The 23158-nt window shown below is 41.0% G+C and overlaps 1 protein-coding gene across 9 annotated transcripts in view; it reads right to left on the reverse strand.

Annotated features, from left to right (window-relative positions):
- Positions 1–23158, reverse strand: part of INTS9 (integrator complex subunit 9) — a 125576-nt gene that overhangs the window by 69785 nt on the left and 32633 nt on the right. For 5 of the 9 annotated variants that reach the window (XM_031669933.1, XM_021942816.2, XM_031669935.1 and 2 more), the window contains 2 exons: positions 8367–8427; positions 4887–4949 (listed from right to left, as the gene is read on the reverse strand). The exons of 1 other annotated variant lie outside the window; for it this stretch is intronic. In XM_031669933.1, the coding sequence (XP_031525793.1) occupies positions 4887–4949; positions 8367–8427 (124 nt within the window). Of the gene's footprint in view, positions 1–4202; positions 4310–4886; positions 4950–8366; positions 8428–23158 lie in introns of those variants that run through there. 3 more of the 9 variants (XM_031669937.1, XM_031669938.1, XM_021942818.2) reach the window with 3 other exon arrangements.

Raw genomic sequence — 23158 nt, forward strand, 5'->3', positions numbered from 1 at the left:
GCCTGGTTAACATAGTGAGACCTAATGTTTAAACAATTAGCCAGGCATGGTGCTGCACACCTGCAGTCCCATCTACTCGGAGGCTGAGACAGGAGGATCACTGGAGCCCAGGAGGTCGAGGCTGCAGTGAATTATGGTTGTACCATCACACTTCAGGCTGGGCAATAAAGTGAGACTCCATCTCAAAAACAAAAAAAATATCATAAGGAAAAGAAAATACATTTACTATCCATTAAGTGGAAGTGAATCATCATAGAGGTCTTTATTTTTGTCATCTTCACATTAAACAGACTAACGAGAAGGAGGAAGAGGGGTTGGTCTTGTTGTCTTGGGTGGCAGAGAGGAAGAAGTGTAGGAGGTAGAAGGCAAGGTAGGAGAAGCCAGCACACTCGGAGTGCTTACAGATATATGTCATAATTTGTTTGACATTTTCACGTTTTCATTTCTCTAAAAATGTTTCTATATGGTATCAACCCTTCTTCCACCATTTTAGTTTCTGTGCCCATATCATAGAAGGATCTAAGTTGTAAAAGAAGTCAAAAGCAGTCTTGAATAATCGCAACCCTTCTGCCTGACTGTCTAATGTCAATTTGTTTTCCAGCACTGCTTCTTCTATGTCTTCTTCTTCATCATCTGGCACTGGTTCAGAAGCACTCATCTTGGTCAGGTCATCTTCTGTTAACTCCTCTGGTGTGCTAATAGGCTCCTGAATTTCTCCAAGTTCCATTATCTTGAAACGCTTCACCTCCCACTTTTTTTTTTTTGGTCATATCCACAATCTCTTTCTTAAGTTCCTTGACTGGTTCTGTTGTAAATCCTGTGAAGTACAACACCTGGACACAGTTTTCTCTAGCAGGAATTTATTTATTGTTTCAGGCTTCATAGCTCTTTCTATAACAATGATGGCAGGTTCAATTGTGTAATCCTTCCAGACTTTCATGATGTTCCATTGGGGTCCTCTTCCATAGAGCTGACAGTAATTTCCACAGAGTACTGTGATGAGGCTCAAAGGTTCTTATGACCTCCTGATCTAGAGGCTGAATTAGTGATGGTGTGTTTAGGGCATTAGACCACTCTGACACCTTTGGAGTTGAACTCATGGGATTATGGGTGGCCAGAGGCATTGTCCAATACTGAAAGAACTTTAAAATGCAGTCCCTTAGTGGCAAGGTACTTCTTGACTTCAGGGACAAAGCATCAGTGAAACCGATCCTGAAAAGCAGTTCTCGCTGTCCAGGCCTTCTTGTTGTACAAGCCAAAGACTGGCAACTGGTGTTTATCTTTTTCCTTCAGGGATCGGGGTTGGCCACTTTATAGATAAAGGCAGTCTTGATTAAAAACAAACACATAAACAAACAAAAAAACCCGAGTGCATTTGCACAAAACAGTAGAGTTAGCCTATCCCTTCCTGCTTTAAGTGTTGGAACTCACTTCTCTTCCTAATAAATGTTTTTTTGTGACATTTTCTCCCAGATTAGGACACTTTCATCTGCATTAAAAACCCATTCAGGCAGATAGTCTTTCTCCTCAGTGATTTTCTTAATGGCATCTAGGAATTTGTCTGCTGTCTCTTGGCTGGCGGAAGCTGCCTTCCCTGTTATCTTGACATTTTTTTAAGCTTTCCTTTTGCTTTAAGTTGTCATACAATGATTTCACTTTTTCTTGAATCACATCAGAGTCTACAGGTATGCCTTTCTTACAGCAGACTTGCACCCACGTAATGCTGCATTTTCAATACAAGGTAAAAACGTATTTCACAAGAAGTACAAGTTTTCATGCCTGTTGGTGTAGCTACAGTGACAGCTTCATGTGTTTTCTCTTGTTTTTCTTTTTCCTTTTTTTTTTTTTTTTTTTTTTTTAACATGGTCCTTTTTTACAATGGTCCTTATGCTGGATTCATTTGTCCCGAAATGGCGGGCAATATCAGCTGCAGACTTCAATCTACATATCAGGCACTTCAACTTTTCCTTGTAATGCCACGACTTTTCTTTGCTTCTTGGGAGCACTTCAAGCATCACTAGTGGCACTTCGTATGGGTCCCATGGTGTTATTCAAGGTTAACAGTACTGCATTAAACATGACGCAAGATCCATGAGAATTGTGAGACATCACTCTTTACTGCAATACGCAATTTACAGGAGAGGGGAACAGCTCACATGGAGATGACTGGCATCACATGGTGTTTTAAGCAGACACTTGAGCTCACCACAACAGCAACAGGAGATGGCTATGAAGTTATAGACTGTACTACAGTTTTATGCATGTGATTAAATACTGAATCTTAATGCTCATTTATGTTTCTTTCGAGTGCAAATCGTGTCATGTACGGTCTGTAACTGTTGGTGTGCATAGTTTTGATAAATTTTAACTTTTCCAGCTGGGCGCGGTGGCTCAAACCTGTAATTCCAGCACTTTGGGAGGCTGACGCAGATTGCTTGAGCTCAGGAGTTCAAGACCAGCTTGGACAACAAGGCAAAACCCCTCTCTACAAAATATACAAAATTAGCAGGCTGTGGTTGTGTGCATCCGTGGTCCCAGCTACTTGGGAGGTTGAGGTGGGAGGATGGCTTGAGCCAGGAAGGCGGAGGTTGCAGTGAGCTGAGATCGAACTACTGCACTCCAGCCTGGGCAATAGAGCCAATGAAAAAAAATTATTGGCTGGGCGTGGTGGGTCACGCCTGTAATCCCAGCACTTTGGGAGGCCGAGGTGGGTGGATCACCCGAGGTCAGGAGTTTAAGATCAGCCTGGCCAACATAGTGAAACCCTGTCTCTACTAAAAATACAAAAATTAGCAGGGGCATAGTGGTGGGCACCTATAATCCCAACTACTTGGGAGGCTGAGGCAGGAGAATCGCTTGAACCCAGGAGGCTGAGGTTGCAATGATCCAAGATTATGCCACTGTACTCCAGCCTAGGTGACAGAGCGAAACTCTGTCTCAAAACAAAAAAATTCTCTTTTTATAATAAATTTGTGTATACTTTATGGTGGTAAATGAGAAAATAGACTAGTTTCTATACATACTTTATGAATTAATGACACGTCTAATGTCTTCTTAATTTGTTTGCTATTTCTAGACTATGCAGTTCATCTGCAAGTTTTTTCAAATTGTCATAATGAAAAACTCCACATGTAAGTGGACTTTTCCAGTTCAAACTCGTATTGTTCAATGGTCAACCATACTAACATATTTACTTACATATGTTCACTCAATGGAATCCAGTAAAGATTACTCTATCTTTAAAACTGTTGTATACCAACACTTGGGGTTCTACAGACCATAAATTCAATCAAAACAACCCTCATTTACTGGTTGCGTACTGTACTGGGATATAAAGATATATAAGCTATTTGTACTAGTTTGTAAATTTCATGACGATTGGGACCTTGACTGTGTGGCTTGCTTACCCACAAGTCAGTGAAGACTGGGCTATAATAAGTGCCTCTCTCCTGCTTCCATTACTCTCCCATTTTTTTTCCAATCATACAAGGCCTGGCTCTACCTTAAAACAGTCACTATTACTAATTTGTGCCCTAAAATCTTGCCTGAAAAAATGTATATGGCTCTAGAACCCTAAATATATCAATAATCCTTTAGCTTGGCAAAAGTGAACTGTGGAATGGTAACTGTCTAATTTAAAAGCTGAGTATCCTAAAGAGTAAGTCAGAAAGCCATCGGAACACCAATTCATAAATTCTACAGTGGTGTCCATAAACAGAAGGTTGCAGTAGTCAGTATCACACGTGGTCAACTGAAAACAAATGTAGCACCTAGGATCAGGAATCTTCAAACAGATGGTGAACTGCCCTACCAATTCCTAAGTGACAAATGAGGATGACAAAATGACTTTGGTTAACAGTGATGGAGAGCTCTGGATTCTTGGATTCCTTCAGCTTTAGGCTTACTACTAAATCTCAAACTTTCTCCCTTATCTGCCAACTTCAATTACCACGTTTGTCTGTGTTTCTTTTTCTGTTTGCTCTGGTACCCTCAAAGACATATACACATACTTCCAAGAGAGATAAAAATGTTGATCTACAGGATATTAAACAAAGTGTAGAAATGGAAAGAGAAGGAAGAAGAGAAAACAAAAATAAGAGAAACTGCACTCCAAATTCTTTTTCTCTTTGGCCCTGAATTTGTGGAAGTATTTTCTACAGGTACTGTGATCCACTGGGCATATAGAAAAAAGAGGATGGCACCTTCTCATGAACCTGCGAGCAGCTCCAGCTTTCCACATTTCACATGTCTGTTAAGAACCGCATCTAGGCTACTCTGGGGATTAGGTCTCTCAGCTGAGATTAGCTGCCTTTAAAACAAACGGAAACTGATCTTAGTTTCCCTTGAAAGGATGAAACTGGCCCCACACCCTAACAATAAGTCTCACTATGATAATAATAAGTAACTGTTTTCTATGACTCAGTTCAGAATCTATGAATTTCAAACAATATTAAATATGGTATTTCAAGTCAGCAAGAATTTTTACAGTTTACTGGCATTGGCTAAATAATAGCAATTGTCAGTTATCCACCATAAAGCAAGACCAGGACACATATGGCTAACCTAAGCACATAGACATCAGAATCATAAAACTAAAAGGCTTGAGTTATTTCCTTACCTTGCTCAGAACATGCCCTAGTAGGAGTATTAGTGGGGATTACAGAAAGAACAGGAAATAGGAAGAAGAGAGTGACGTAAATGACTTACAGACAATATAAAAAGCTGCTAAATGATCACATTTTGGCTGTGTAACAATGTGCCTGGAATAACGGATTCATTTAAACTTGAAAACAGGAAGCTAAGCCTCTTAAAATTATTTCTTGACTTCATTTTGAGCAATTACATAATAAGGTTTGCTTCTACAATAAGATTCACCTTAATCTTACCTCTGGTAAACAGAATTCAGGCACAGAATCCACAAATACATGACCCGAGCACTCCTTTAGCTCCTAAAAGAAATGAAAAGGAAAAACACAAGGAAGAGATACCCAGTACATATAGGACCAAATAAATATACTCCTCAAACAAAACTTTTCACGAAGAATCATAGACTACTAGAGTTGGAGGGAAGTTGGGAGGTTATTAGGCCGACTGTCCTGTGTTTAGGCTCAGGCAGGTCAAGTGTCTTATTAAGGGTAAAATGCTGGTTGGTTGCAGACTCAGGACTTGAATGCACATTTTTTGAAACATCTTCCATGCATGGGTATGTGCTGCTCCCATAACCCACAATCCAGTGGTTTCCAAATAAGGTATGCAAACTGTACTAGCAACACCAGAATTATGTGGGGACGTGGATTACAAAAAGATCCCTGGCCCTATCTAAGACTGAAGGGATCAGAAACTGGGGATGAGGCCATGGAATGTGTGTTTATAACAAGCACCTCCAGTGATTCTGTTATGCTGTCAGGCTAGGAGTCATGGCCCTACATAAACTGTTTAGAGGCTTTTTCTCTACCTACCAAGGGTTGGGAGGAAAGGGGGACGTAAGGAGGGAGGGTCAAGAGCCTGAAACAGGGATTCAGCATCCACCACCAGCACTACCACCATCACCACCTCCTCCGCTACCACCACCACTGCCTCCACCATCACCACCACCACCACCACCTCCACCTCCACCTCCACCTCCACCACAACCACCACCAGCACCACGAATATAACGTTTTTCCTTGCACAACATACCATTTATTTAGCATTATAAACCAAATGTATTTATTCAAAAGAAAAAAGTATATGTATATATAAATACATATATGTATATGTATATGTATAAATAAATAGATATAGTCCAGCTTCTCACCCCATCCATGACCCACCAAATTTAATAAACCCCCACAGTCTTCCCCCCACAGACTGACCCTGAGAAAAGAGTTTGACAGAAGGTAGTTCATATGGGAGGTGCTGAGAAAACAGAGTGGAGAAGTGATCAGTGCAAAGGAAGGTGACAGATAATGGCTTTGTCACTGAGCCACATACAACTTGGGGCAACTGGAACTTATCCCCATGGGGAAACTCAGAAATGATCTAACACAGACAGCTCCAAATTATCCCACTGAGGAGCAATGGGGCTGAAATGTTTATATACCAACTCCTGCATTTTGTGCAGCCTCAGGAAAAAAACTCTCAGGCAAAGCCATACAGACACTGGCAGATGGAATTATGACAGAGGACAGTGAAATAGCAAAGTCCAAGAGATATGGGTGGGCTACCAATAGGGTCTGCTACGATGCCTCCTGAAGGCCACTAATGCTTTCTCCTCTCACTGACACTTTAAACTGAAGTCCACAGTGAATTTTTTGCACCATCAAGGTTAAAGCTACCTATGACTTCACACTGAAACCAGTAAAAGATAGAATGTGGTTGACAGTTTCCTTTGCTCTTTCCAGAAAGGGAAAGATACTTTTGTAATTTTGTTCTATCATGTTTCCATTAGTCACTCAACATATATTATACGTATCTATATATACATGTATCTATAGTTACATATCAGAGTCTGAATGATTTTACTCTCAATCTTTATCTGAAAATAGGGCACTGACTACATAGTACTGTCCTTTTGAATGTTATAAGTCTCATATCAGAACCTTGATAGACAATTTCCTCCCCTTGCCTTCCACTATACACTCTGGTTCCTCTCCTTAGATGAGTACCATTTAACTAGTGACAGGCTGAGCCGAAAGGAGACTGAACACTGTTCTTAATTACAATGTACCTGCCAGCTAAAAACAAATGAGCAATTATGTTTAATGGGAGAAGACTCCCCACTCCCTTAGGATGAGGTTAAAAATGATTAAAGACAAATCATGGGAAATTTCAAAGCTTTGCCTGGCCTTAAATGGGCTATGTAATCTTCTTCCCCATAATGCTACATTTCAGGACAGGGCATATGATGAAGTCTCCTTGCAGGCTGTCATCCTTCCTGACCTGCAGAAGCATATTTGCCATTCCAAACACTTACAATGTCACTGTATTTTATTCACCACTCCCTTCTAATGAAATACTCCCACATACACATGCAAGTCATTTCGCTCACAATGCACTGGTAATGGGATGCTTCAGAGCCTTTTGCAGGGAACAATGATTTATAGCCAGCAGGAGAATCAGGCTGAAATCAGGTGCACAGGTTTCTGAATGTCACATAATTTTACAGTCAGCTCTGAAGAAAATCTGGTTTCAAATTATGCATTTGGCTTGTACTTGAGGCTACAGTGCAGTTACAGGAATTAATTCTGTAAAAAGAACACCTCTTTATTTAATAGTATCTATTACAAGAGAAAATGCTTTATTTAGATGAATCATGTTAAGCATCTTTAAACTCTTAGTTTTTCAAATGTGAAACTGAGGAAAGGAAGAATGATTTAGGGGACTAAGAAGTGGCCTGAGGGGGCTTTACAGTCTTTAACCTTCCTATACCTCTGATTTTAGTACAAAGTTTGACTAGCTTATAGTTGGAACATTTTTTGGTAGCTTTAGTCTTTCATTTATTAAATAACTGTCTAACTACTGATCCGAGGAAGAAATTACTGAAAAGATAACCTAATGTCAAAAATTTAATAGCCTCAAAGAGAAAGAAGTAATTTAAGCCATTTATTTTAGGTGTAGTCAGTCATTAAAGTCGTAATAGAACTCCAAATCCCAGATTCCTAGAACTGTTTTTTTTTTTTTAAATCATCTATAAAGATTATCCATTCTAGACTATCAGGACAGGCTGAAATGGGATCACAGATCATAGTGTGGGAGACCCTCTACTCAAATTTACCTAAGAGCACTGTCCCCTACACACGAAGGCACTGCCAGGGAAGTCAAACACTCTGCTCCTCAGACCATTCCCTACACAGTGGCCAGAGTGATCCAATCTGACAATGCCACTGTCCTTCTGTAACCTTCTGTGGCCTCTCGTTACCCAAAAAAGAACCAAGCTTTTTACAAAGCCCTACCTGATCTGACCCTTGATAGAAGCAGTTTAAAACTCATCTACTTGAGGATTTTAAAGTTATTTAAAAAAAGGTTTTACTCTTTCCAATCACAAAATGAACTGGATTGATTCTTTAAAAAACCTTGTCTTTGAAACACTCATTGCAATTCTAGAAATAACAGTTTTCTTTCTGTGGTGATAAAAGGTATTTGCAGCAGAAGTACTTAAATTTCTACACATGAGCAAAACGGATCTGAATCAGAACAGTGACATTCTCTAAAAGGCACTTAAAAATAGTAGCTACCATGTCCTGAAGACCCCAGCATAGATCTTGGGGTTTTTCAGAGAGGGAAAAAAAAAGCCATCAGTCACACTACTACAGGGTGGCTCTGGTATGAGAAGATAACTTTCCACTGTGTATAGATAGGCTTTAGTTTGTAGTCTTAGATATTACCTTGTCCAAGAAAGCATTTCCATCCTTCAGGGACCAGCCAGGAAGACTGGACAGCCTGGGACTGCAAAATAAAATATTAAGATTAAATTAACCTAGATAGATTACAATCCTCAATGATTTCATGGTAACTGTACTGTCTCCATAAAGTTAAGAACAGTTTAAAATTACTGGTAGTAGTTCTTATCCTAAATACCAATCAAATATAAGAGAAATAACCATGTTGTATCAAGCTTAAAAATTATGTGGCAATAGGATATTAAAAGGTCAAACAGTTTGGCGGAAAATTGGAAAAACTAAAAGAATCGTATGCAGAATAATAAAGAAAAAAGAAAGATGAGACATGAGAGCCTTTTATAGTTGTCCAATCATCCCATCTTCTTTCCCATGTGTCTGGCCACAGTCCTTAGGACAGGGCAGAACAGGCATCATCTTATTGCGGATGAAAAAACAGATGCAGAGAGAATAGGAGCTCTGATGAGAACACTGCCCTACTATCTACCCGTCAGCATTCACCACAAACACGAATACCCGAATTCCAGTCCAATCTATGCTTTGGGTTCACAGCTTTACAAGTGGATTAGTCCCCTGTCACCTGTGACTTGAGCTTCCAATTCTGGAGAATCAAGCTACTTTTCCCAAGTGTTACAAAATGACACCATGTCTAAAGTGAACAGCTTCTAGCAGATGAGGTCAATTTCATGTGTATGTTACATTTTAAAAATCCGAATTAAAAAATCATTTACTACTAGTAATCTAAAGATTTAACTGTGTACTACTAGTTGACCAGAAGAAATATAATGCAAGCTGAAAGTGCCAATAACTCAGGAGAGAAAACAGTATGCTGGTAAAATTAAAAGCGTAATGACCAAGGTAATGTGTGAAGAAAAAGCCCATCAGGATTCCAAGTTGGATGGCAAAAGGATTTCAGCACTCACTACAAAATTATCTTCTGTGATGCAAAAGTTAAGGACAAAGTAAGGGTGCGGGACTACAAGAATCAGAAACCAAGTATCTGTAAGGTCTCTCTTCCTCTTCTCAAAATAATTTGGTCAGATGCTAAGTCTGTAAGTAGATGATAGGTATGAAAGTCAACATAAAAGCATAAATATGTGAATATCTGTGAATCTTTTAGAAATGATTAAAAACCTGAATAAAATATAAACGCATCTACTTTCAGAAAAAAGTGAGAATTGGGGGTGGGGCTAAGTTTTTCGTTGTTGTTGTTGTCGTCGTTTTTTGAGACGGGATCTCGCTCTGTCACCCAGGCTGGAGTGCAGTGGTGCAATCTTGGCTCACTGCAACCTCCACCTCTTGGGTTCACGCCATTCTCCTGCCTCAGCCTCCTGAGTACAGGTGCCCGCCATCACATCCGGCTAATTTTTTGTATTTTTAGTAGAGATGGGGTTTCACCGTGTTAGCCAGGATGGTCTCAATCTCCTGACCTCATGATCCACCCGCCGCGGCCTCCCAAACTGCTGGGATTACAGGCGTGAGCCACCGCACACAGCCGGGGGTAGGGGTTAAGTTTTAATTATTAGGTTGGTGCAAATAATTTTGACATTAATTCCAAACTTCCAGAAAAGTTGCAAGGATGTGAATACAATGGACTCTCACATACCCTTTATCTAGATTAACTGTTTACATTTTGCCTTTATTTATCCAAAAGTGAGAATACTGATGTATATTAGAGAATGAAAATCACTACTGGAGGCCAGGTGCAGTGGCTCACACCTGTAATCCCAGCACTTTGGGAGGCCAAGGTGGGAGGATCATTTGAACCCAGGAGTTTGAGCCCAGCCTGGGCATCATAGTGAGACCCTGTCTTCACAATAAATTAAAAAAATAGCAGGCTGTGGTGGTACATGCTTGTAGTCTCAGCTACTTGGGAGGTCAAGGAGGAAGGATCGCTTGAGCCCAGGAGGTCAAGGCTGCAGGAAGCCATGATCGTGCCACTGCAACAAAGTAGAATCTTGTTTTGAAACAAGACACTGTCTAAAAAAAACAAAAAAAGAAAATCACTACTGAGAGAATCAAATTTGACTGGTATAAATCATACCTGATAACTTTTTTTTTTTTTTTTTTAACTCTGGGAGTTTTTTAAAAAGTTTTTTTAATAAACTCTGGGAGTTTTCTGCTCTAACTTTTCAGAAAAATATGCTATTACCATTAGTTGTTTTAATTCCCACCTCATTTCATAGTCATATATTTTGAAGACTTCTTACTTCTTGAAAAATATATTTGCTATCAGATCAGATTAAGAAAGCAAGTATTGCAATAAAAGTGTAATGACAAGACAATGTGGATACTGTTCTCATTTCATGCATGTTAACTCTCTAAAACAAGGTTGTAAATATCTACTTCCCTTTATAAAGATAACTGGATCAAAGGACACACACTGTCTGTTCCCCATCAGACCCACACAAATCAGACGACAGATGCAGTTAGCTGTCCTCAACAAACGTTGAGAAATAGTAAGTTGCTTATCAGAATATAACTAATTTTTTAACAAGCAAAATTTTCAGGTGTTGTGGTTTACACTCCTGGAAAACATTTTTTAATAACATCAAAGCCATCTATCATACCTGGGTGGTTACTTTGGGTTAGAGCCACTGCTAGTAGATGAGACTGAATGCTGAAAGGAAATCATGACCACGTTGTGACAATAGTGCCAAAGACAAAGGGATGCAAATACATCACCACATGGCAAAGGGATGCTGACTATAGAGATGAAAATATTTGCTTACTGTGTTCCAATGAGTTAATGAATAAACCATAAAGAGTAAATTTTAAGTTACCAAAGGGGAAGGGACTTAGTTTTTTGCTTTTAATGATTACAAAGTTCGATGGTGTAAACTTTGTAAACAAGGAGATAGAGATCTTTCCACAGAAATCTAATAAAATGGCCGGGCACGGTGGCTCATGCCTATAATCCCAGCACTTTGGGAGGCAGAGGTGGGTGGATCACCTGAGGTCAGGTGTTCGAGACCAGCCTGGCCAACATGATGAAATCCCATCTCTACTAAAAATACAAAATTATACGGGCATGGTGGTGCTTGCCTGTAATCCCAGCTACTTGAGAGGCCAAGGCAGGAAAATCACTTGAACCTGGGAAGCAGGGGTTGCAGTGAGCCAAGATGGCACCACTGTACTCCAGCCTGGGCAAAAAGAGCAAAATTCCATCTAAAAAAAAAAAAGAAAAAAAAAAGAAATCAATCTAATAAAACATGGGAGGTAACGTGCCCCCCCCCCCAAAAAAAAGATTGTAGAAGAGCACATCTTTGCACCCGCTATTTTACTAACATTTCTTAGGAAAAAAGGATACCATTAAAATTTTTAGTCGAAAAAATGTATACAAGATTTTTAAAGGGGCCAGGCACGGTGGCTCACGCCTGTAATCCCAGCACTTTGGGAGGCCGAGACCGGCAGATCAGGAGGTCAGGAGATCGAGACCATCCTGGCTAACACGGTGAAATCCCGTCTCTACTAAAAAAATAGAAAAAACTAGCCGGGCGAGGTGGCGAGCGCCTGTAGTCCCAGCTACTGGGAAGGCTGAGGCAGGAGAATGGCGTAAACTCGGGAGGCGGAGCTTGCAGTGAGCTGAGATCCAGCCACTGCACTCCAGCCTGGGAGGCAGAGCAAGACTCCGTCTCAAAAAAAAAAAAAAAAAAAAGATTTTTAAAGTAATTGTTTTTTTTGGAAAAATAGGTAAATTATTCTATTTCTGTGGAAAGATTTACGAAGTTTACACAGTTGAACTTTAATCCTTAAAAGCAAAATAACCTTAGACAAGTAATCTATTGCCTAGGAAAATACTGAAAAGAAGATTGAACATCATACACAATTTCTTTCTTTTTTTTTTTTTTTTGAGGCGGAGTCTCACTCTGTCGCTCAGGCTGGAGTGCTGTGGCGCGATCTCAGCTCACTGCAAGCTCTGCCTCCTGGATTCCTGCCATTCTCCTGCCTCAGCCTCCCGAGTAGCTGGGACTACAGGCGCCCACCACCACGCCCGGCTAATTTTTTGTATTTTTAGTAGAGATGGGGTTTCACCACTTTAGCCAGGATGGTCTCGATCTCCTGACCTCAGGATCCGCCCGTCTCGGACTCCCAAAATGCTAGGATTACAGGCGTGAGCCACCACGCCTGGCCTGCAATTTCTTTTTTATTTTTATTAAAGACAGAGTCTTACTCTGTCGCCCAAGCTGGAATGCACTTGTGAGATCACACCCCACCGCAGACTCAAACTCCTGGGCTCAAGTCTCAGCCTTCAAAGTAGCTGGGACTACAGCTACATACCACCACATCCAGGTATGAAATGTATTACTTTTACAATCAGAAAATAATAATGAAAGAGGCATGAGTCCATTCATTCATTTATTCAAAAAATACTAACAAGCTTAATACCCAGTGCAAAGTGTTGGAATGATAGTAAATAAACAATCCTTTCCTTTTAGGAGTTTGCAATCTAGTATAGGGAGTCATTACACCAGAATAAAATAAGAGCTCTGACAGGGGTACACAGGAGGTGCCATGGGTTCACAGAAAGGGCACTTTTGACAGTTTGCAGTGAGGTGGTAGAGTAGAAAATAGGAGTTAGGAAGTGAAGGTGGAGGAGGTCTTTCAAGAAGAAGGAAACAGGGAAGAGCCTCATCACAGGGTGCGGTGTTGCAGGTCAGTGAGGTGCTCATCACTGATTTAGGAATCTTTTTTTTTTTTTTTTGAGACGGAGTCTCGCTCTGTCGCCCAGGCTGGAGTGCAGTGGCCGGATCTCAGCCCACTGCAAGCTCCGCCTCCCAGGTTTACGCCATTCTCCTGCCTCAGCCTCCCCAGTAGCTGGGACTACAGGCGCCCGCCACCTCGCCCGGCTAGTTTTTTGTATTTTTTAGTAGAGACGGGGTTTCATCGTGTTAGCCAGGATGGTCTCGATCTCCTGACCTAGTGATCCGCCCGTCTCGGCCTCCCAAAGTGCAGGGATTACAGGCTTGAGCCACCGCGCCCGGCCTGATTTAGGAATCTTTATTAGTATGTCAAGATGTTGGTGACAGGACTAGGTGCCAGTGATAGGACTGTGAGCAAAATACTCCCTCCTCCTAAGGAAGCAGGCGAGGCACACGGATCCAGTCAGCATGCAAATTGATGGGGACAAGTGGAGGCAGCATCCAAAGATTTCCCTAGGGACACGAGGACTGAGTTGAGATCTGGACAGGAGCAGAGTCAAGGGGAAACTGGGGGCAGGGCCTGAGGGACTAGAAAAAGTTTAGCTCCCACTTACAGGTGAGAACATATAGAATTTGGTTTTCTGTTCTTATGTTAATTCACCAAGAATAATGGCCTCCAGCTGCATCCATGTCACTGCAAAGGGCATGATTTTGTTCCTTTTTCTGGCTGTGTCGTATTCCATGGTGAACAGCCCAGCAGGTTCCTTCAGTCCTTTTCACCACCAGTCCTTGGCATGGACAGCTTCCATGAAGGTTATTCATTTATTCACATGGAACTTTGAGCAGATTCCAAGACACTCCCTCCCAGTCCCCATCCAGCTAGAATGCCATCATTATGTCCTTCCTACATCAAAACTGTAGTCATGGATGATCTCACACAGTCTTCCAAGCTGGAAAAACAATACATGTGACTGCTCTGAGGAAGGAGTCAGAAGATTTCTTTGAAACTATTTAATAGAAGGAAACAAAGAACAAGAGGCAGAGTATAAAGAAGGTAGTGGAGGGGCAGGCGTGAAGCCTGATACACTGAGACGAGTGTGGTGTTTGTCCTAAGAGCAATGAAAAACCACTGAAAGGTTTTAAACAAGTAATATAAGATTAGATTTGTGCTCCTAAAAGATTGTGGGGAAAACGGAACCATGTGCCTTCTGATGATAGACACCATCATCAACACGGTATTCCTACCAAAAACAATAACCCCAACCTAATCATGAGGGAACATCAGACAAACCCAACTTGAAAGTCATTATATGAAATAATTGGCCATACTCTTAAAAACCTCAAGGTCATAAAACACGGACCGGGAAAGTCTTCCAGATTAAAGGAGTCTGAAGAAATGACAGCTAAATACAATGTGGATGGGATCTGGATGAGATCCTGGACCAGAAATTACCATTTCTCTCTCTTGCTATAATGGGTTTCATAGTGAATTATGAATTGGCAAAAGTGGAGACATATGTATAAGGTATACAGATTAGACACTGGTATACTATCAAGGTAAATTCTCTGATTTTGATTTTTGTATCATGGTTATGTTAGACGATGTCCTTGCTCTTTGGAAATACACTCAAGCATTTACGGATGAGGTGCATCATGCCTGCATCTCACTCTCAAATGGGTCAGAAAAAAATTATGTGTATACATATCAAGAGGAAATGATAAAGCAAATTTGTTAAAATGCCAATAAACTGGTAAAGGCAATTAGGAAATGCTTGTACTGTTTTTGCAGCTTTTCTGTAAATCTGTAGGACTTCAAGTAAAAAGTCACACAAAAAAGATGACTCTTGATTGAGACAGGGTCAAGATGAGAACTGAAGAAACTGGTGAGGAGGCTTTAGTAATGATACCTATAAAAGACGGGAATGACTACAGCAGCACTGAAGAGAAGTGACTGGATTCTAGAACTCTTTAGAAGGTAAAAGTGTCAAGGCTTAATCAAAGATTGCATATGGAGCAGTGAGGAAAAAGGCTGAATCAAAGTTAACTCCCAGTTTTCTCATTTTTATAAAAGGATACCATTTACTAAGATAGGAACTTGAAGAAAACCGTATCTGGAAGGATTCGGGACCCAGTGTGATCATGAAAAAAAGTTTGAGGGCATGTTGAGTGTTTTTTTTTTTTTTTTTTTTTTTTGAGACATAGTCTCTCTCTCTCTCTCTCTCTCTCCGCCCCCCAACAACACAACAGGCCCCGGTGTGTGATGTTCCCCTTCCTGTGTCAAAGTGATCTCATTGTTCAATTCCCACCTATGAGTGAGAACATGCGGTATTTGGTTTTCTGTTCTTCCAATAGTTTGCTGAGAATGATGGTTTCCAGCTGCATCCATGTCCCTACAAAGGACACGAACTTATTTATGGCGGCACAGTATTCCATGGTGTATACATGCCACATTTTCTTAATCCAGTCTGTCACTGATGGACATCTGAGTTGATTCCAAGTCTTTGCTATTGTGAATAGTGCTGCAATAAACATACGTGTGCATGTGTCTTTATAGCAGCATGACTTACAATCCTTTGGGTATATTCCCAGTAATGGGATGGCTGGGTCAAATGGTATTTCTAGTTCTAGATCTTTGAGGAAACGCCACACTGTCTTTCACAATGGTTGAACCAGCTTACAGTCCCACCAACAGTGTAAAAGTGTTCCTGTTTCTCCACATCCTCTCCAGCACCTGTTGTTTCCTGACTTTTTAATTATTGCCATTCTAACTGGTGTAAGATGGTATCTCATTGTGGTTTTGATTTGCATTTCTCTGATGGCGAGTGATGATGAGCATTTTTTCATGTGTCTGTTGGCTGCATAAATGTCTTCTTTTGAGAAGTGTCTGTTCACATCATCCTTTGCCCACTTTTTGATGGGGTGGTTTGTTTTGTTCTTGTAAATTTGTTTGAGTTCTTTATAGGTTCTGGGTATCAGCCCTTTGTCAGATGAGTAGATTGCAAACACTTTACCCCATTCTGTAGGTTGCCTGTTCATTCTGATGGTAGTTTCTTTTGCTGTGCAGAAGCTCTTTAGTTTAATTAGATCCCATTTGTCAATTTTGGCTTTTGTTGCCATTGCTTTTGGTGTTTTAGACATCAAATCCTTGCCCATGCCTATGTCCTGAATGGTATTACCTAGTTCTAGGGTTTTTAGGGTTTTAGGTCTAACATTTAAGTCTCTAATCCATCTTGAATTAATTTTCGTACAAGGAGTAATGAAGGGATCCAGTTTCAGCTTTCTACTTACAGCTAGCCAGTTTTCCCAGCAGCATTTATTAAATAGGGAATCCTTTCCCCACTTCTTGTTTTTGGCAGGTTTGTCAAAGATCAGATGGTTGTAGATGTGAGGTATTATTTCCGAGGGCTCTGTTCTGTTCCATTGGTCTATACCTCTGTTTTGGTACCAGCACCATGCTGTTTTGGTTACTGTAGCCTCGTAGTATAGTTTGAAGTCAGGTAGCGTGATGCCTCCAGCTTTGTTCTTTTGATTTAGGATTGTCTTGGCAATGTGGGCTCTTTTTTGGTTCCATATGAACTTTAGTTTTTTCCAATTCTGTGAAGAAAGTCATTGGCAGCTTAATGGGGATGGCATTGAATCTATAAATTACCTTGGGCAGTATGGCCATTTTCACAATATTGATTCTTCCTATGCATGAGCATGGAATGTTCTTCCATTTGTTTGTGTCCTTTTTTATTTCACTGAACAGTGGTTTGTAGTTCTCCTTGGGGAGGTCCTTCACATTCCTTGTAAGTTGGATTCCTAGGTATTTTATTCTCTTTGTAGCAATTGTGAATGGGAGTTCGTTCATGATTTGGCTCTCTGTTTGTCTGTTATTGGTGTATAAGAATGCTTGTGATTTTTGCACATTAATTTTGTATCCTGAGACTTTGCTAGAGTTGCTTATCAGCTTGAGGAGATTTTGGGCTGAGATGATGGGGTTTTCTAAATAGACAATCATGTCATCTGCAAACAGGGACAATTTGACTTCTTCTTTTCCTAATTGAATACCCTTAATTTCTTTCTCTTGCCTGATTGCCCTAGCCAGAACTTCCAACACTATGTTGAACAGGAGTGGTGAGAGAGGGCATCCCTGTCTTATGCCAGTTTTTAAGGGGAATGCTTCCAGTTTTTGCCCATTCAGTATGATATTGGCTATGGGTTTGTCATAAATAGCTCTTATTATTTTGAGATATGTTCCATCAATACCGAATTTATTGAGAGTTTTTAGCATGAAGGGCTGTTGAATATTGTCAAAGGCCTTTTCTGCATCTATTGAGATAATCATCTGGTTTTTGTCTGTGGTTCTGTTTATATGCTGGATTATGTTTATTGATTTGCATTATGTTGAACCAGCCTTGCATCCCAGGGATGAAGCCCACTTGATCATGGTGGATAAGCTTTTTGATGTGCTGCTGGATTTGGTTTGCCAGTATTTTATTGAGGATTTCTGCATCGATGTTCATCAGGGATATTGGCCTAAAATTATCTTTTTTTGTTGTGTCTCTCCCAGGCTTTAGTATCAGGATGATGTTGGCCTCATAAAATGAGTTAGGGAGGATTCCCCCTTTTTCTATTGATTGGAATAGTTTCAGAAGGAATGGTACCAGCTCCTCCTTGTACCTCTGGTAGAATGCGGCTGTGAATCCATCTGGTCCTGGAGTTTTTTTTGGTTGGTAAGCTATTGATTATTGCCTCAATTTCAGAGCCTGCTATTTGTCTATTCAGGGATTCAACTTCTTCCTGGCTTAGTCTTGGAAGAGTGTGTGTTGGGAGAGGAATTTATCCATTTCTTCTAAGTTTTCTAGTTTATTTGCGTAGAGGTGTTTATAATATTCTCTGATGGTAGTTTGTATTTCTGTGGGGTCGGTGGTGATATCCCCTTTATCATTTTTTATTGCGTCTATTTGATTCTTCTCTTTTTCCTTCTTTATTAGTCTTGCTAGAGGTCTATCAATTTTGTTGATCTTTTCAAAAAACCAGCTTCTGGATTCACTGATTTTTTGAAGGGTTTTTTTGTGTCTCTATCTCCTTCAGTTCTGCTCTGATCTTAGTTATTTCTTGCCTCTGCTAGCTTTTGAATGTGTTTGCTCTTGCTTCTCTAGTTCTTTTAATTGTGATGTTAGGGTGTCAATTTTAGATCTTTCCTGCTTTCTCTTGTGAGCATTTAGTGCTATAAATTTCCCTCTACACACTACTTTAAATGTGTCCCAGAGATTCTGGTATGTTGTATCTTTGTTCTCATTGGTTTCAAAGAACATCTTTATTTCTGCCTTCATTTCGTTATGTACCCAGTAGTCATTCAGGAGCAGGTTGTTCAGTTTCCATGTAGTTGAGTGGTTTTGATTGAGTTTCTTAGTACTGAGTTCTAGTTTGATTGCACTGTGGTCTGAGAGACAGTTTGTTATAATTTCTGTTCTTGTACATTTGCTGAGGAGTGCTTTACTTCCAACTATGTGGTCAATTTTGGAATAAGTGTGATGTGGTGCTGAGAAGAATGTATATTCTGTTGATTTGGGGTGGAGAGTTCTGTAGATGTCTATTAGGTCCACTTGGGGCAGAGTTGAGTTCAATTCCTAGATATCCTTGTTAACTTTCTGTCTCGTTGATGTGTCTAATGTTGACAGTGGGGTGTGGAAGTCTCCCACTATTATTGTGTGGGAGTCTAAGTCTCTTTGTAAGTCTCTAAGGACTTGCTTTATGAATCTGGGTGTTCCTGTATTGGGTGCATATATATTTAGGATAGTTAGCTCTTCTTGTTGAATTGATCCCTTTACATTATGTAATGGCCTTCTTTGTCTCTTTTGATCTTTGTTGGTTTAAAGTCTGTTTTATCAGAGACTAGGATTGCAACCCCTGCCTTTTTTTGTTTTCCATTTGCTTGGTAGATCTTCCTCCATCCCTTTATTTTGAGCCTATGTGTGTCTTTGCACGTGAGATGGGTCTCCTGAATATAGCAAACTGATGGTTCTTGACTCCTTATCCAATTTACCAGTCTGTGTGTTTCTTTTTTTTTTTTTTTTTTGAGACGGAGTCTCGCTCTGTCGCCCAGGCTGGATTGCAGTGGCCCGATCTCGGCTCACTGCAAGCTCCGCCTCCCGGGTTCACGCCATTCTCCTGCCTCAGCCTCCGGAGTAGCTGGGACTACAGGCGCCCGCCACCACGCCCGGCTAGTTTTTTGTATCTTTTAGTAGAGACGGGGTTTCATCGTGTTAGCCAGGATGGTCTCGATCGCCTGACCTCGTGATCCGCCCGTCTCGGCCTCCCAAAGTGCTGGGATTACAGGCTTGAGCCACCGCGCCCGGCCCAGTCTGTGTGTTTCAATTGGACCATTTAGCCCATTTACAATTAAGGTTAATATTGTTATGTGTGAACTTGATCCTGTCATGATGATGTTAGCTGGTTATTTTGCTTGTTAGTTGATGCAGTTTCTTCCTAGCATCGATGGTCTTTACATTTTGGCATGTTTTTGCAATGGCTGGTACCAGTTGTTCCTTTCCATGTTTAGTGCTTCCTTCAGGAGCTCTTGTAGGGCAGGCCTGGTGGTGACAAACTCTCTAAGCATTTGCTTGTCTGTAAAGGATTTTATTTCTCCTTCACTGATGAAACTTAGTTTGGCTGGATATGAAATTCTGGGTTGAAAGTTCTTTTCTTTAAGAATGTTGAATATTGGCCCCCACTCTCTTCTGGCTTGTAGAGTTTCTGCCAAGAGATCTGCTGTTAGTCTGATGGGCTTCCCTTTGTGGGTAATGCGACCTTTCTCTCTCTTAACATTTTTTCCTTCATTTCAACTTCGGTGAATCTGACAATTATGTGTCTTGAAGTTGCTCTTCTCGAGGAGTATCTTTGTGGCATTCTCTGTCTTTCCTGAATTTGAATGTTGCCCTGCCTTGCTAGGTTGGGGAAGTTCTCCTGGATAATATCCTACAGAGTGTTTTCCAACTTGGTTCCATTCTCCCTGTCACTTTCAGGTACACGAATCAGACGTAGGTTTGGTCTTTTCACATAATCCCATATTTCTTGGAGGCTTTGTTTGTTTCTTTTTACTCTTTTTTCTCTAAACTTCTCTTCTTGCTTCATTTCATTCATTTGATCTTCGATCTCTGATACTCTTTCTTCCAGTTGGTCGAGTCGGTTACTGAAGCTTGCGCATTTGTCACGTAGTTCTCGTGTCATGGTTTTCATCTCTATCAGGTCATTTATGGACTTCTCTGCATTGGTTATTCTAGTTATCCATTTGTCAAATCTTTTTTCAAGGTTTTTAGTTTCTTTGCACTGGGTTCGTAGTTCTTCATGTAGCTCTGAGAAATTTGGTCGACTGAAGCCTTCTTCTCTCAACTCGTCAAAGTCATTCTCTGTCCAGCTTTGTTCTGTTGCTGGTGAGGATCTGTGTTCCTTTGGAGGGGGAGAGGTGCTCTGATTTTTTGAATTTTGAGCTTTTCTGCACTGCTTTTTCCCCATCTTTGTGGTTTTATTGACCTTTGGTCTTTGATGATGGTGACGTACAGATGGGGTTTTGGTGTGGATGTCCTTTCCGTTTGTTAGTTTTCCTTCTAACAGTCAGGACCCTCAGCTGCAGGTCTGTTGGAGTTTGCTTGAGGTCCACTCCAGTTAGGTTACTCCCAGTTAGGCTCTCCAGTTAGGCTACTCTGGGGTCAGGGACCCACTTGAGCAGGCAGTCTGTGCGTTCTCAGATCTCAACCTCCGTGCTGGGAGAATCACTACTCTCTTCAAAGCTGTCAGACAGGGACATTTATATCTGTAGACGTTTCTGCTGCTTTTTGTTTAGCTATGCCTTGTCCCCAGAGGTGGAGTCTACAGAGGCAGGCAGGCCTCCTTGAGCTGTGGTGGGCCCCACCCAGTTCGAGCTTCCTGGCCTCTTTGTTTACCTACTGAAGCCTAAGCAATGGCAGGCGCCCCTCCCCCAGCCTCGCTGCCACCCTGCAGTTAGCTCTCAGACTGCTGTGCTAGCAATGAGGGAGGCTCTGTGGGTGTGGGACCCACCGAGCCAGGAACGGGATATAATCTCCTAGTGTGCCGTTTGCTAAGACCCTTGGTAAAGCACAGTATTATTTTCCAGGTGTTGTGTGTCACGGTTTCCCTTGGCTAGGAAAAGGAATTCCCTTCCCCCTTGTGCTTCCCGGTGAGGCAATGCCTCGCACTGCTTTGGCTCTCACTCGTTGGGCTGCACCCACTGTCCGACATGCCCCAGTGAGATGAACCCGGTACCTCAGTTGGAAATGCAGAAATCACCCATCTTCTGTGTCACTCATGCTGGGAGCTGGACGCTAGAGCTGTTCCTATTCCACCATCTTGGCGCCAACAACCCAGTATTTGGTTTTCTACTCTTGTGTTAATTCACCAAGAATAATGGCCTTCAGTTGCATCTATGTCACTGCAAAGGGCATGATTTCATTCTTTTTTTATGGCTGTGTAGTATTCCGTGGTGTATATGTACCACATTTTCTTTATCCACTCCACTGCTGAGGGACAGTTAAGTTGCTTCCATGTCTTTGTATTATGAATAGTGCTAAGCATTTATTAAATGCCCTTGGTGGAGAGTATGATGGCCAAGCAATGAATACTGAAGAATGTCAATACATGATGGCCAATTATAGGAAAACACATCTCCAAAGTATACAGACAAAGAACGGTCATAGAGGTAAGAGGAAAACCAGGAATGCATTATCACGGAGGTCACTGCTACTGAATGGTCAAATAAGATGAGGACTGACAAATGCCCATCACGTCCAATGACATGGAAGTCATGTGGGACCTGAGAGGTTCTAGTGGAGTGGTGTGGGCAGAGTGAAGACTGGACAGGGCTTAGAAATGCTGAAGGGGAAAAACGAGTTGAGAGAAATTAAAATTGTTTTTTAAATTTTAAGTTAAATGTGATTGATTATAATTAAATGACAATCAACATGGAAAAGTCCAAGCAGATATAAATAATAATTTAATTAATTAGTTAATTGTAATAGTAAAAGGACTCTGAAAAAGTGATTAGGATGGAATCCAGAGAAGATAAAGCAACTCATTCATACAACAAATACTTACTGAGTAGCTACCACATGCCAAGAATAGTTCTAGGCAGTGGGGATACAATGGAGAATCAAATTCCCTGCCTTTATGAAACTTACATGTAGTGGAGAAGAAAGACAATCAATAAATATGTACTCATAATATAATAAATGCTACGAAGACAAATAAAGCAACTGAGCGGACAGACAGGGTCAGGAATACCACTTTAGGCAACTGTGCCCTGGTCTGAGCAAAAGGAGACACCTTTTGTAAGAAACCGTATGGACAGCTAACCATTCTGCTAGTAGAACTTCCCTCTGAGAGTGAAAGAATGGGAAGGGGAAGAGAGTTCTCATCCAGTTCTCATCATCCAGGAAATTCATGACCCCATAGAGCAGGTTGGGCTCCCTTTTGGAATCTCTCATGGTATCTTAGACTTCATTTTTTAAGTAATTATCCTAAATATATATATATACTTGTTTTCTAATCACAGGTGTAATTAAATATTCATCTGTGTGATATCTTTCTCCCTGATGGACTGTAAGTTTCATGAGGGAAAGTAGGTTGTTCTGTTCATCTCTAAATCCTCTGGTCCAGAACAGTGCAGATTTTTAATAAACATCAAAAAACAAACATTTTGCTCTTTGGGGGAAAAAGACAATAATATCAGGCTATTTTATTAGGAAATAACCAATTGTCATGTAATTAAGCTCCTCCCAACCCAGTTTTTAGGCAATATCTGTGGGTGGTACATGTACTTCTTTTTTTCTTTTTCTTGTTTTTGAGATGGAGTCTCTGTTGTCCAGGTCAGAGTGCAGTGGCACGATCTCGGCTCACTGCAACCTCTACCTCCCAGGTTCAAGTGATTCTCCTGCCTCAGCTTCCCAAGTAGCTGGGATTACAGGCAGCCACCACCATGTCCAGCTAATTTTTTTTTTCCTGTATTTTTAGTAGAGATAGGGTTTCACCGTGTGGGCCAGACTGGCCTCAAACTCCTGATCTCAGGTGATCCACCTGCCTCAGCCTCCCAAGGTGCTGGGATTACAAGCCTAAGCCACTGCGCCTGGCCTGTGGGTG

This window comes from Papio anubis, chromosome 8 (genome assembly GCF_008728515.1).
Source record: "Papio anubis isolate 15944 chromosome 8, Panubis1.0, whole genome shotgun sequence".
NCBI classification, from domain to species: domain Eukaryota; kingdom Metazoa; phylum Chordata; class Mammalia; order Primates; family Cercopithecidae; genus Papio; species Papio anubis.